A 16517-nucleotide genomic window follows, 5' to 3' on the forward strand; every position below is an offset into this window, starting at 1 on the left:
AACTACGAAGCCACGAATATTCTCAAAGGGTAACATATAATGTGCACAATTTCTGGTTTTGTTCCGTGCTATGTGTACAAAATGCCGGTAGCACATATGATATAAAGATTGTATGTGTGATTTAATTTTTCATCAGTAAAATAAAGTCTATTATTTTGTATACATTTTACAAATTAAAAGATTGTTATTGTAATAATTATATACCAGTAATATTACACACACACACACACACACATACACACATTTCCAACAATTAATAATAAAATATTTTAATCGTTTTAAAAATTCAACAACTCGCTAAACTAAAGTTATTAAAATTTTAATTATATATTTCTCATCTATTGCAATAGCTATAAAATACGTACTTATATCCACATATTTATATCCTACGTATTTATTCCATATAATTATTCAATTATTTCACATAATTAATTGTAATTATTTCTTGTTTTAGATATAAATATACACGTATACCCTTAGCGACTTATTTCATATGCTTGTTTCAAGGTATCAGACAAGTTCTCCAAAGTAGGAAATTTCCATATTCATATAATATCAGATATTCTCCGAGGTACTATCCGCCAGAAGCCATCAGTCTCCACTCGATACTTCGTCGCATATGTCTCGGAATATTGTAGTTGACCACGATGCCATTTTGGTGGTCGCTATGCGGCTTTCCATCCATGCAAGATCATAGCAGATGGCACTTTGGCGAAGTCAAGGATCCACCCCCGCGTCTTCAGAATGGGGGTGAAGCAGTCGGGATGTAAATTCGATTGGAGGCACCGGCTACACCAGGATACTCTTATTTCCGGAGATCTAAAGGGGGTGGGCGTGAACGACACGGTAGGGAGGATCTGGTGTCCTCCAGCTCAGTTCTCCTCGTTTTCCTCGGCGGAAGGATGCCTCTGGGAGCATCGCTTATATCGAGTTAGAGCCGTTTGAATACAGACACGCTCCTACGGTTGGAAGGGGCCCACCAGGCTGCCGGAGATATCGTAGGATCAAAAGTTGATACTCGACCTTCCTCGCGACTCCGGAGCTATCTTTATATGATTACTCGAGGACCTCCTACCACCGATGTCTCCTCTCTCGGCGAAAGGGTATCGGCGCAGCCTCCTACCCCGACGAATCCTCCTCCCTCGCCGCCATCTTAAGACCGATACACTAGTCCCGCACGACGCGTAGAATACTTAAGGATCCGTGTCTTTGGCGGCCCCTATACCATTCCATCCACGACGACTTCCATCTTTCTGGTCTAGGCGGTTGGAATGACGTGAAGTACGCATAAAGTATTCCTGGGAGACGATCCGTTCGGAAACTGAGTTACGGCTCCTACGTGGTCCAAGCGGCGATACGGTCCGCGACATCGACGCGAGATCGATCGCGGAATTATGCACAGTACCGCGGAGAAGACGAGGGATGATTATATTTCCATTTGCCGGCGACGGGACGTTAGTGTCTCCTCGCGGGAGCAGTAAATGCGAGCGAGTGGAAAAAACTGGAATCGATTGAATAAATCTTGATTTAATAAAATCTTCAATAATAATAATGATAATTAACGTTGTAAAACGTAAAACAAACTTGACGACGAATATTTTTAACTAGTATTAATATAAAATATGAGGAATGATTATTGTAGTAATTAATAAAACTTGTTTTGGATATTTTAATTTTTCATTGCTGTATAATTATGATAAGTTTTCTCAATACTTTTATCTTTTAATTTAATGGAACAAGCAAATCTTTGAAATTATCGTCAATGACGAAATTACATTGCAACACATCGCTTCTCGTTCTATTATCAAAGTTAAGCAATGTTAAATGATTAGTACTTGGATGGAGACATAATATTTCTTTATATGTTTCTGTTCTTTCTATTTTCTCACATATAATTTATTTCATATTTTACATTTCTGTCAAAGCGCTATTTATAAGAAAAACATTTTTAAACATATGATTTTTATTGATATATTGATTGATATATTTATACATTTAACGATCATTTAATTCGTTTCGTAGTGTCAGCGTAATGTTATCACGTAAAACATCGCACGACGAAGAGAGAGTTAAGATGCCGAAGGGGCGTAGAGGACTCGTTGATCCTGTTCATCAATGATGCAACCGAAGGAGATACACGATACCACGGTTGCTTCAGCAAGGCACGATGCATGTCCTTGGGGGTCGATTTCGTCGAGGACGACATAGAATCGACGAATAATCACTTTTCCGAAGTATTCTCTGGCCAACATTCTCATGGATAGCCATCCGCGTCCGTGGGTGATCATTTATTCAGGATGGATAATGAATCGGACGCCCATGGGAACGTCGTCATCGCCTTCGTGTGGATCACCAAGTCTATTCGTGAGTTTTCGTTGATTTCCGAAGGCTTACTCGGGAACTTTACGACCAGCCGGAAATGGCGTTGTCACGGTATATAGCCTATGTCATTTTGCTTGTTGCCTGCGAAATCTGCAATCACACAGATCTGCAATTTCAGATTGATATTTTTCTCGGCGAAAATATTTTATTATAAAATTCTTTAATTAAATTTCCCTGAATTTTCCTAAATCGATTCTAACTTTAATTGCTTTTATTTTACAGACATATATTTATAGACTGTACTCAATTCGATCTGATGCTTATTATAAATCCTCGCACAATGCTAATGAATATATATAGGTGACAAATTAAATAATCTTTTTTTAATATTACGACATTTTGTATTACGAATGAATCTATTATGAATATCCACAATGTTATAGGAACCCATACAAGTCGGAATTCAATCGATCTCTGACTGTATTAAGTCAGTTCGGTTGGAGACGCTTGATTGATCGCCGGAACGCGCGACGTGCTCTTTTCTTCCTCGCAAGCGTAAACGATCATTTGTTTTCCTCCTTCCGCTTTCCATGCCGAGCTATTTGTTTAAAGTCGTATGGTATATGGAAGAAAGAGAGAGTCGCCTCGTTATTAGAGAAGCCTACTGACAAATGACCGCATCGGTGACAGCTTGTCGTCTGATCGATCGAAGGTCATGCTATTTGCAGAGAAGAAAAAAGAAACAGAGGGAGAAATTATCTTACATCTTATTACATCGATCAGCAGAATAGAATACGATGAGATTTTTGCAAATTTGTAAATGTCTGATAATTTTCTAGACAAATAGATTCAACCGAATATGTAATATTACATCAGTTGTATTGACAAGAAAGCGGGCTCGCTTAGTCGAATTAGTTATTATTCGACCTACGTAACTTTAACTAACGTAAGTGATTGTAAGCGAAATTGCACTTGTTCCTGTACGTTCCCGTCAGCGGAAGGAACATATCTCCGTCACGATCCGCGCGTGGAACAAATTAGCGAACGGCACGCAACGCACGAAAATTGCATGAACACCGTGCGAGTCCCCTAATCTCCTTCTCAAAAATTCCATTAGTCGCGCGATGTCCCGATGATAATTGGACATCGACGTTTTTTAATCCGACTGACCCGCGCAAATGCGACTGACATGCAAATCCACGCAATGAGATTTCGGTATCCGGTCATTCGTTGGCTTGGAAATTCGACGCGTAGAGAAATAACGAAGGAAAAAGTACACAATGTTGCGAAATTGCAAAAGTATTAATATTTCGCGGATAATAAAAAATATAGAAATAATATATTTACGCAAATATAGAAATAATATATTTACGCAAAAAAAATTTACAAATAATTTTGCATGTATATTTATACGTTGAGAAAATGCGACAATATATATGTACGATGGGCATCTTTTTTCTGTGATATATTAATGGGGAGAAGAAATAGGCAGAAGATATCATGACACTCATCATTTTCTAAAACAATTTAAAAGAATTATTTAGCTAAATTAGAGAAATAAAAAAAAATTACATGTATGCCATAATATAAATCGGCAGAGCATATTATTTATAGACTCTTAAATTGATTAATATTGATGCACGTGAAAGATAATCCAATTAAATAAGTATAACATGTAATTTATATATAATTAATAAGTATTAATCTTAATTTTATCTTACATCTTTTAATATATATGTTTAAAGAAAATGTATAATTTAAAATTAAAAAAAATTGCTTATGTTTGTTCTTATTTTAATTGTGCATATATCACATAATGATTAATTAATATATTTCGATAAAAAGAAATATATATATATCCGATAAAGAAATTTGATATAAAATTATAATAATTTTCTAAATTGATTCTCACATACATTGCTTGAAATAAATGTTATCTTAACGAAGAATAACACTTGATCTTTGATCGGTATTTTCCGTTGACGGTCGATTGTGACGCGAGTCTTTGCAACATCGGGAACCCTAAAAAACTGCAATCGAGCAATCATATTTTCCTTCGTTCTCTTCAACATCTGTACGTCGGATCCTCGAGCCGCTATATCACTCAGAGTTGTCACAGACCGGGACAGGTTACGACGTCCTCAGTTTCTACCAATTTGGCGACACGCTCGCGCGTTCGCAGATCCGGACCGAGTTATTGCAAGGGACAGAGGGATGGTAACGCGCAGGTCGGGGCTTGTAAATAATATGGAAAACCGCGGGGTGGTATAAGGGAGATGCGCGGTTTTCCTTCGCCAAGCCTGTATCCGGCAAGAGAACGGGAAAAGGAATACGAAAAAGGTAACGGTGTTGTGGTGTGCGATAGAAAGAGGGAATTGGAAAGGAGGAAAGGGGCAAGAGGACATCTCCGACTGACGGTATACACCGGCGGTGACCCGAGTTGCCATATTTCAAAGTGGGGCGTCCTCCGAGGGGCCGTGAATACCTTAATAGTCATAAGGTGTATCTCCGCATACGAGCGTATGGAGTTGTCCCCTAAAACGTATTCGAACATTCCATAACCGGCAGCTGTACGACACGATACAGTTCTGAATAGCTTTTCTGCGTTGCGGATATAACGAGGATCGCAAGCGATATAGAAACGGTACGCGGCCGTTAAAGCAATAATATTGTCGTGAAAATTGCGATAGCCGAAGATCTTCGCGATTGGTGACCGCACGATAGAGAAATACGAAATATCATTACTTCGCAAACTTTTTCGTATAATTTTCAACACCACGGGAATCATTAAGATTAAATTTGTTGATCTAATTTATTTATTTATTTATTATTTAAATCTTTTGTTTCAATTTTTGGAAATTAGATATATGTCCAAAATTTTTGCGCAGAATATAGTTATGAATAATATGGTCAAAAATAAGTATATGCGTAATCGCACTAAATCGCAAATGTTTGATTTATACAAGTCTACTCGTGGTCCAGCGCTATTTAATAATGAGAGACTCTCTATTACTCAATGGCTATTAGGAAGAACGCGGAAAGAGGGGTGGCTTTCGGCTCCACTTGGTTCACGGTGCAATCGGTTAATCACCGTTCTCTCATCCCCAGTTCGTGCAGCCTGAGACAAGGTTTAAGCGCCGACGTAGCCGCGCGCCCTTCGGCCCACCTACCGGTCCCCATATCAATTAATCTTACCCAGAATGCAATAACTGTCCAATCTGCTCCCGTGGCTGCGTCATGGTGTCGTGCAGTCTGTGCTGTAATGTCCTTCCTCTTTCCCTCTCTCTCTCTTTTCTCGCTATTCTTTTTCGTAGATAAATTTTTCGATGTACTCTTTCTTTCCTTTTTTGTCAGCCCTTATCCTTTATTTTCCGCGATTGGCATAGACGATGAAAGCTGTAAACGAGCCTATGGAAAATCTCACGTCCACCCCAACATCCCTTCATCCCCGCACTTGTACGTCTCTGACAAAATAATGAGCGCAAGAATGAGATAGAGAGGAAAAGAACGGCCAAGTCCAGGGAAACTCGGTAGAAAACATATTGGGCCGTTAAGGGGTTCTTCGGGGTAGTCTGCTTAATTGGCACGGCCGTTTAACCCTGAATTGCAGCGAGTGAAGCTGGAACGATCACGATCCAGCAGTGCCAGATTCAGCGACTTTAATTAATAGAACTATCGATTCGGGATGAAAAGCAAACGATTATCTTAATTAAAGTACTGTGCACATACATTGTAATATAATTATTTTACTATTTTTTATTTAAATTCGATTCGTAATACATTTTTATTTTTGACACTCATAACGACGATATACTTAACAAAATTTATATTTTATTTTGTATTTACATTTTGCAAGAAATTAAATAATAAAAAGCTAATTTGATAAAAAGACGTCAAACAATTGAGAGAGGGAAAGAAATTGCTAGACAGAAGAAGCGTTTACAAATGGTAACAGCGTTTATTGTTAATAATAATAATAATGACAATAATATTAATAGCGAGTTTCTAATTACAATAATTACATAATGATATTAATGGTACAACAATAAAAACTTCGATAGCGAGAAAAAGGGAAGAATATAATAACTTTTTTAATGGAGGCCACGATGAACAAGCCGCCATTAGTCGGAACGACTCTGTGCAGCACACACGTGTGTGTATGTGTGCGTGTGTGTATGTGTGCCCATGTCTATTTATAATATTTATAGCTTCGATTCATTCATATTTATATCCATATTTGTATGTATATATTTATACGCTTAAACTAGCCGTGATACTGTCTACGTGCTATTTACAATTTTTGGTCACAGTTGCAACTTTAGGGGTTGTATTTGACGCCCTTTTTTTCCAACGACAGGTGCGGGAGATATGCAAAATACAGTACGATTCTCATCGTACTTTGACACCTTACACGCCATTCAATGATCATGCTACTCGGACAATGTTTATACTTTGCAAAAGATGCAATTTTTAAATATTAATCAATTTTTACGATATCGAAAATAATATATTATTTGAATAGATTTTTGTTGTTTTTTTTTTAATATCTTGTATCATGATATCGTGCACTGTTAAAATGGCATATATTTTTGTGTCCGACTAACTTGAAAATTGCACTGCGTGTCGTGAGAATATCTACGTAATAAGACAAGTTACAATAACAGGTAATCGATTAGCAGTAGGTAGACGTTGATTAAAGTAGAAAGTGCTAACCATCATTCGTAACAAAACAGTCGATCGTCCATTCGCCTATTTTTTTATACGCGTCTTACGCATCTTTGTAATTAATAAATTATCGTTTCTTGTTGTAGCGGAAAGCTCTCTTGTCCTAATAAAAGAGTCGCTGAAGAAATCAGTACTCTAGCACGTTTCATCTGACACATTTAGGAACGAAATAAATGCAATGCTTTTTCATGGAATGTTTCAGTCAAAAATTATTAGTTTCTCCATCCTTAATGTATTCTACAAGTCAAGAATCCTTGAAGTAGCGCAATATTCGCTCAATGATGAAATTCGATGAAACAAATAATCGAATAAATATCAACTCATATAATCTCTTCAGATTAAAAGATCAATAAAGATTTCTCAATAAAAAAAATATTAGAGTTCCCCACCTTCAGCCAATTTCCGTTGTCCCGAGAATTCATCTTCTAATTGCACTGTTCCGGTTACTTTCGCATTCCAATCATGCGAATCTGAATTTAGATGAAATTTTGCATCTTTAATATTATCTGTGATTGAATGATATTAACGTTTTGCTTTCTAATAACTAATATATTCTCAATTCAAATCAATTATTGTCCTCTAATAATTGTATATTGCAAGTCCTTTAACATAATAATTTAAGTTGAAAAATTGTGTAAAAATTTAAATTATATCATATAACTTTTTCACTGTTAGAAGAATATATTAAGTAAAAAATATAAAAAATAATTCAAGATGCAAAAAGTTGATATCATTCAGCCAATAATCCATCACGATACGCTCCGCAATCGCTTCACTCATGTGATTCGATCCATGAGATTAATTTATCGCTCTCGGTTGCTTCTCCGCCATCATTGATGATCATCGTTCATGATTTCAGTTCTCGCAGTGGTTACGGCCTCAATCCGGTCAGACTGCCTGATTCGCGGAAATGGACCGTTAATTGCCACCATCTGCAATCGCCGTTCCGCGCCGGACCGGCAGCTTATTATCAATCGCTGCCTCGTCATAGCTTCACTGCATCATCGGTGGATTTCCACTGGGTAGGGAATTCTGTCCGGGAATCGAACCAATCGGCGGTCGATGCGACGCGTTGAGGTCAGCGTGCTGGGTCTCGCGGTGCCTCCTCAGGTCGACCTTTCGTTGAAAAGCTCGGCCACATAGCTCGCAGGCGAACGGTTTGAAACCCGTGTGCTTCCTCGAGTGCGTGATCAGGTTGCTGCTCTGCGAAAACGCCTTGCCACACACTTGGCACTTATGAGGTTTTTCTCCTGCAACAAGAAAAAGATAAAAAATTGTTTAGAGAAATTAATTTTCTGGCTGATTAAGTTCTCCGATAGACTTATATTTAAATATACTTATCTGTAAAACAAAAGTTAAAACAAAAGTTTGATTAGTTATCATCTGAACTAAAATTATTTGAAAATTATAAAACTGTTCTACTTAAAAAGTTTCTTGCTTTTAGGTAATTTTTAAATAATTTATGGAAACAGTAATTTTATAAATAATCCCTAATAATTCAGATATATCTATTAGAACCTTTCTGTCGAAAGCTATAATATATAATACAATCGGAAGTATAAATAATAAATAAAATTGAATGATATATTGGAGGAATTCCAACTACAAAAATTTTTTTGCAGTATTTCTTCTGAAAATTTATCGACGCTAATATAACGTGTTATATTATCTGAACTATCAAAATATATTTTCTTGTGGAGCACAATGAGCTTAACAGAAAAATCGGAAAACTCCAATAGCATCATTCAGTTTCTCTTTTACGTCGTCTGCCACATTCCAGCGAGCATTCACGTTAATCTCAAAGTACCGATTCTCAGTGCTGCCGACTCTATCCTATTCGGTCAAGATTCTCCTCGGGCAAAAGGAGAGACCATAGGGGGAAAAGAGGATGGAAGGCACGAAAGGCTAGCCACCTCGCAAGACGGGTGTAGGTGGCATCAGCGATGCGGGGCACGCCCGGTTAAGATTTCCTCCCAAGCGAGAATCTCAGCCACCCCGGCGGCGAGAAAAGGCAGCGAGCGAGACAGACGGAGAGAAGAGCGAATAGTGGAAAGGGGTGCCTATGTGCGCCGCTCTAGGGGTTCGTTGTCTCTCAGAGGCGAGGGGAGAATCCCCGGTTGGAAGGGTCGCTCGTTTCTCTCATCCTGGCCACGAGCTCTGATTGGCGGCCAGGGGCGGCTCCAACCCCCGTGTTACCATGACTACCGGCGGGATAACCCGGCTGCTGCTGACTGAGGGTGGTTAAAGAGAGAGGGAGAGACAAAGAGGCTGCTGGCTGTTGAGGGGTGGTGGTGGCACGACGACGATGCGAACTACGCCGCCGGCAGGTAACGGTGGGCCCGTTAATGGACTCCCCCATACGTCCATACGTCTGGTCGAGCAACCGGTACACACGTATGTATACCCTCATCCTCCCGGCATCGGCACGACGACCGGGCGGAGGGTGGATCCATAAACAACTCGTTAGCCGAGCCTTCAATCTCGCCCCACCGATACGACGAGGCCGTCGATCGCCCTCGCGATTATATCCGATCCGCGATCTTGATTTCCTATCCTAGGAAAAAATATCGGCTGTTCTTTTCCGGGGATTTCTCGAGATTGGACGTGCTGATCTGTATCCAAGGAAATGTAATATCTTTCCTGAAATATCCGAATCAGCGCAAAATAATATAATTATGGAGCTTTTACAGTTTAGAATTTTTTACACAATTTTACAATTGATAATTTTCACATTTGCATTTCATGTGTAACAGATAAATTAACATATTAAGTTTGAATTACGTTTTCTGTTTCGACTAATATTTTATTTTATTCTTTCTAAAATCCTTTTTTTTAACTTTTTTCTAAAATAAGAGATTCTAATAATCTTTCTCTCTAAAGACTCATAAATAAAGAAAAATAATTGGAAAAAAATATAAATTACAATAGAAAACAGTTTTTATTAAAAGTTTATATATTAATTTATTGTAGAATATTATTAGATAACATTTTTTATTAATTTTGTCCTAAATCTACAGGAACATTATTCATATTTTACCTAATCTATCAAGTTTGCGTATCGTGCACAACGCTTTATCGCAGTCATTTTATGCGAACATCAGCCGCATAGTTGCGCTACCCTTTGGATCAAGATTCACGCGCGGATTCGGAGTTAAAGACGCGCTTTCATTGGAGGGAGAAGAGGGGTATTGTAGGAATCCGACGAGTCCGCCGCTCGATGAAATTCCACAGAGTTCTCCGCGGACCCAAGGGGTGGGACGAAACGGATAGAATTTTCGCGGAGTTAAGCGCCGGTGGAAGCCAGGACGGGGCTGAAAGAGCGCAGGGCGGTCGTTTAAAATTTATGAGCTCGTAAAATCAAGAACCGTCCGAGCGCTCGCACCGAGGTTGCCCATTTCGCGTCTATATCGCAACGACTTTGCCATGGTTACGGAATATCGTTTCTGCCAAACCATCCGAAAATCCAAAGTCTCTCGATCTCGATACAAACCTTTCACACTTGACTGACTCGTAAATGGTTTCTGAGAATTCATTTGCTGCATATCTAATCGAATAAAATAAATAAAAAATAAAATTTTATCCTAGAAGTACAGATTTAACAAAAGTAGTTTGCTTCAATTTTTCTGTGAATAAAATCGATTTTATATTCGTAAAAGAATTTGTTATTAATTACCAGTGGTTTGTGAAATGGCTTCTATTTATAATATATGTACGCGCATTTTGTATTTTATTCAATGGTATATTCTTTGTTTGCTATTTAGTGATAATGCCACTAATTTTGTCCCTTTATATTGTTGATGTAGCTAGAGTGCAAATTGCTGCATTTTTAGCCGAGGATATTAGGTTCCACATTTATTCGAGAAAGAGAGGGTGGCACTTTAAAATATCATTTTCTTGAGAAAACGAAGGATTAAGAGAATAAAAGAGAAAGGAGGAAAAGAAGAAGGGGACGATAATGTGTAGAAATGGGACGCCGAGTCTACTGGGATTCTCGTTCCTCGGAAACGAAGTAAAGAAGAGAAAGACAGGACAGAAAGAAAAGGAGCCACCGGAAATTTACGCGCTCGTAAAAATCAAGAGCCGTCAGAACTCTGTTGGATCCGTCGGGTTTATTTCTTCTGTGGAATTGTCTGTCTCGAAATAACCGCGTTAATAAATTCGTTGGTAGCAACGCGTTACCGAGATAATATATTATCTCATTTAACAAGATTAAACATTGCAAATATTATTGTAAATTATTGATGGAGCATTTTAATAATTAATCTTTCTCGAGTAAAAGGTTTTTTTATCCGATCTTGTATAAATAATTTTACTTGTTATGAAATTTATGGATGCCAATATTTTCTTGCAAGGGAATAAACAAGGCAATACAGCCTCAGAAACGTGATCAGAAGTATGATCGATGATCAATAATATTTCAAATATGAGTCTGATATTCCAACTATGAGCGTGAACGAAAGAATTTCCGAAAGAAGAAATAAGAGAAGAGAAAAATAAAGAAAATAGTCGGCGCAAGCAGAACGTGATCATATATGCTCATGAAAGGAATGTCAAAATGGATTTTAATTCTTTGGATATGTGTGCCATAAAATATTTATCAGTTATAATAAATTTTATAATTGATTGCATGTATGGGTGCAATGTTATAGCCGTAATTTGTGAAACATAAATCTTCTAAATCTTTTAAAATTTCTTGATTTTATTTACAAATAAAAAAAATATTGTGTTCACATACACAAAATCACACATTAAATTAGTAATTATATAAGAAAATCTACTTAAAAATCCTTTCAAAATTAATAAGTTGATAGAAGTTTAATAGATAAAAATTTGAAGTCAAAAATAAAATACTTAGATGATATTAAGAGCGGAAATTCGATAATAAACAGATTTATATTATTATTAGTACATTTTTAAATATAATTATATTCAAATTTTATATTCATTGAAATGATCACATTTGACAACTTGCATTGCGATAACTCAGTTTCTATACACATCGTTTTGGAAACACAATTTTCAACATATAATCGGTGGATCGTGAATTATGAGGGCGGATTCGCCGAGAATAGAAATTTTCGAAAGAGAAGCATGCTGGTATGTGTTGAAAAAAACCGAGCGTTTCTCGTGGAATTTACGCGCTCATAAAAATCAAGCACCGTCGGAGCGCACCTTATTCGTTCTTATCTCTTATGCGAGAAGCGCACCGGGGTTTCGATCTAAATGCACACGGGATGCATTCTCCGGCTCGCACGTACATGTGGCCTTCGAGTGGTGGTGGGATCAAAGATTTAACCGGGGCGGCAGCAGTTGAGATTCGACGCTCGCGAATTTTTAACAGCGGAAGATTGGCGAGCTCAGGTCGGCCTGGCTGACTAAGGTCGTGGAGATTCGTGACTGAGAGCCCCTGAGGTTTAAGACGCCATTACACCCCTCGGAGCTGTCGGCCGACGCCCCTAAAACTATATTAAACTCCCGGAAATCTTACGCGAGCGAGGGTGCTTCGTCTCCGCTAATTCTACCGCCCCGCTCGCACGCTCGTCCCTCGCGAGTGCCGCAAGTACCGTTCCCTTCGCACATCCCTCTTGCGAGCGAACTTACTCTTGAGAACGGGAAACCGAGACGGCATTTTGATCGACTCACTCGACAGAGCTACGTGCTGAGCTGCCATTACAACGACTTTGCTGAAAAGCGTCTTGATCCAGCAATCTGGATTTATGTATTAAGCCTCTCAAATACTTTAATGCTCATTGATTTAATTATTAATGTCTACATGCTGACATTTCGATCGTAAATGTTCTAATCAGGAATCATGTTAACGAATAATCAGTTAATTATGTTTCAAAGAAGAGGTGCACAAATATAATCTGGTATTCCTGAAATATTTTCAATCTTTAATTAAAAAAATATTTAATAATAAGAAATCACAACAAATGAGATATTTATTAATTATAGATATACAATAATTACGTTTTTAAATATTTTGTAAAATTGCTGAGATAAAATATCATGATATATATTTCTTTGAGATGTTATATACAATATCGAAATTAATGATAAAAATAGATCTTAATCGCTCGACTATTGATTACGAACAGCGAGCTTATCTTTAAATTTAGAAAGTGGAGAGCGAATAGTTTGAGGAAGAATGATAAAAAGTACAGGAAAGACGAGAACTAAAATATAGAAAGAAAGAAACAACTAGAAAAAGAGCATCAGAAGGAGGATTGTGGTATGAAGAAGGTGAACCGGACGTTGCCCGAGGCATTGATTTCTTCTCGTCTTCATCGACCACGTTCCGAGCCTCTTGGGGCGTCTCTACCCTCTAACTGAAATCCTCGCAAGAGACGAAAGCGGGAGGATGGAATCGAAGAAGAGCGCGCCACATCTCATATTTCATATCGAGGACAGCATGGATTTTCTTCTGTATCTTCAAAGCTCGTACAAGGATTACCCGAGGATATCAATCAGACTACCGCTTCTGTAGTACGGTGTATGTCTCAGCGAAATGGACCAGCAAAAAATATTAGAAGGACATGATTGGAGAACCGACATTACATATTTGTAATATATGTTGAAAGCTATTGTTTATTTTTTCATGTGTTTCTCATTTCAAGAAACAATATGAATCTTTTAAGATATGCGAATCTTGGGTAAAATTGAAAAATACGATCTGTATAGAATCTGTAGAAAAATTAAATAACATAATTTTTATTAATACAGATTAAAAGAATTAAAATAGAATATTTATTTAGTTTGGGATTATATGAGGAGAAATTTTATAATGTTTCTACAATCTTAAAGCAAAATCAAGCCATTATTTTACTAATTTTTTATGATATGTGGACTTAATTAAAGCAATGTTACAAGCAGATATAACTGTATCAGTTTGTTGATGAAGATATCTAGCGAAAAATGAAGCTGGAAAAAATCTATTTTCGGCGAATTCCCAATGTGCCGCAGATATTTTGTTGTCGCATAAAATACAAAATAAAAAACGCGAACACCAATACGATCTTGTTAGCTATATACAGATATAGCGATTTACAAGCGGCCGTTACTGGTCTCCAATTTCGTACTGAGTCACGTTTGTGTTTACCAGTTTACGCCCACGTCAGCCATGATTTTACGCCCCATCCCGGTGAAACACGGAAATCCCTCAGTGCAAAGGTAGGTGAGACGATCAATTGCAAAAAGATGTCGATTACAAGCAATCTCAATGTGTGCACCGATTTGTAAATAAATCTCTGTGAGTGATACATCAAATTTAATTTTCGCAAACTAATTATTAAACAATATTAATAAATTCAGTGAATGCCACAACTCGAAGAATTCTCCCTTTACAATTACAATTTATAATTTAATATAATATTGAGATTGTTTTTTTAGAGTGTATTAAATATACATACACGATTTTTAGTGTATTAAATATAATTCATACACGATATTTTATTTCAGACACGATTATTCATATATTGATAATATTTAAAATATTTAAAAATTTAATCAGATTATCTATAAAAGCGTAATAATTAAAAATAATGAATTAATCATATAAATAATATAAATAATATCATATAAATTATATGACTACGCCTAATTCTATCGTTGCATAATTCAATCATAAATCGACAGCGAGTGGCGTTTCGGAACAATAATTTTGGTAGGGGCCATCAGGCAACAAGAATAAAGGGAATGAAGAAGGAAACACGATACTAGGACTAAGTCCGTTAGCTCCTTAGTGCTTTCGGTATACCGCAGGGATCCGCGATAATAATCCTCTCCCGGACGATCGTGGCGGATGTATGGCTATTAAATTATTAGAGCGTCGATCAACATTAGGAATCGTGACAAATCCGATCTGTGCCATCCGCGCTAAGACTCGTCTTACTACGTCGTTCATGTGCGCGTGACTTAATTGCCAATTGTGCCTCGAAACTGCTTCTTCTTTATCCCTTGTGTTTCCTCCTCTCCGTCTACATAGTTTATTAATAAATGACCATTGATACGAAAGCAATTGTTTCAACTGCTACAAAGCGATATTAGTGTGCGGAAAAGTACTAATTGGTGCAAACAACATTTAAGACTTGCTACAGGAGCTCAAATTTTACAACAATAATATCTTATATTTTTGTCTCTCTTTAAATCTGCAACTATGTTTAACATTAATCTATCCGCAGATTCATTTGACTATTATTCCTAACGCGAAATCGCAAACGATACTTTGACGTCAATGACGCGGCCGAACGCACATAATTCTAAAATATGATGCAGTATGTATTCGATGTATTCGGGATAACGTTAAAACAAATTGATTGCATCGGCTGCGTCTGCTGCCGCAACCAGCTCGCAATACACAACAGCTCTCACGATAAATAACAATAACTAACGACCGAGCCCCTGATCGCCGGTGAACATCGTGCGCTCGCCTCCCCTTTCCTCTCCCCGTACACGGCATATCAAACTCATCCCTCGACTGGTATATGCGCGGCCTCAAGTGTCAGTGACGAGTTGGGGTGAGAGAGTCGGGGATGCACGGACGCGCCGATGCTGCTGCGCGCTCCGGGTGCAGTTAATTTCAACCACCCGCGCTCGGGCTGGTTGTTCGAGTGGGTGGTTACGCGGATAGGCCGAGAAGAGAAAAAGGGGGTGGTGATGGTTTCGAGGGGTTTTAGGGACGCAAGGGAGAGACGGGGGAGAACGGTGACGGTGAGATATATGTATCGGGTGGTAAAAGGGGGTGGAGTAGGACGCGAACGGAAGTGGCGAACGCGAACGAGTGGCAGGAGTGGCCGGAAGGGGAGGGGGAGGGGGGGAATAGGTTGACGTGCTCCCGGCATGTCGATATCCCTGGAAATTTAATCATGCCGTTCCACTATGAACATCGCGCGCCGCGCCACTCGACGAACGCTATATGGATGACGCCTCGGTCCCGTGGAACGTTATACCGGCGAATTTGCATGTTTAATGTGGTATCGGTTGCTTGCGCGCCCGCGCTCGTTTCTCTCTCGCCGAGCGCGACATTAAATACAGCATCATACTCTGTTCGTTGACGTCGGCGCCTTGTCTAAGGGACGCGCTTTTATCGTCCTCCCCCGATGACGAGGCTTTATCGTCGTCGCTAAAATCTTATGGACGCGAGTTCCTGTTAGAAATAATACAGCGTTTGCGATCGCAAAAAAATATTGGATTATGCTTATCTTTAATTCAATAAACGAATCACGTATCGGTTTTGCTCTGGTACATAAGTGAAATAAAAGCATTAGAAATATGTTAAATTTATTAGAGAGAATATTAAAGTGTATAGCTCTATTTCCTTTTAATTTAATTAATTATCCTTTATCTTTTTACTTGATTAAGTACTCTATAAATTTTCCTAGCATTTTAATTTATAATATGTGTGTGCTGTCCCTCCAAATCAAGAAAGCTGACCACGCCTAACGATAAGAGGCTCGAAGACTATTATTTCT

General features: G+C 38.2%; 1 protein-coding gene across 1 annotated transcript in view; it reads right to left on the reverse strand.

The window, feature by feature from the left end:
- Window positions 1–6126: 6126 nt before the first annotated feature.
- Window positions 6127–16517, reverse strand: part of LOC145970538 (uncharacterized) — a 29478-nt gene continuing 19087 nt past the window's right edge. The window contains exon 5 of the mRNA XM_083097388.1: window positions 6127–8297. Coding sequence (XP_082953514.1) covers window positions 8041–8297 — 257 coding nt within the window. The 3' untranslated portion in view covers window positions 6127–8040. The remainder of the gene's footprint in view (window positions 8298–16517) is intronic.

This window comes from Camponotus vicinus, unplaced genomic scaffold (assembly GCF_025532165.1).
Source record: "Camponotus vicinus isolate PSW18456_S1 unplaced genomic scaffold, iyCamVici1.0 SCAF_4, whole genome shotgun sequence".
In the NCBI taxonomy this organism is placed as follows: domain Eukaryota; kingdom Metazoa; phylum Arthropoda; class Insecta; order Hymenoptera; family Formicidae; genus Camponotus; species Camponotus vicinus.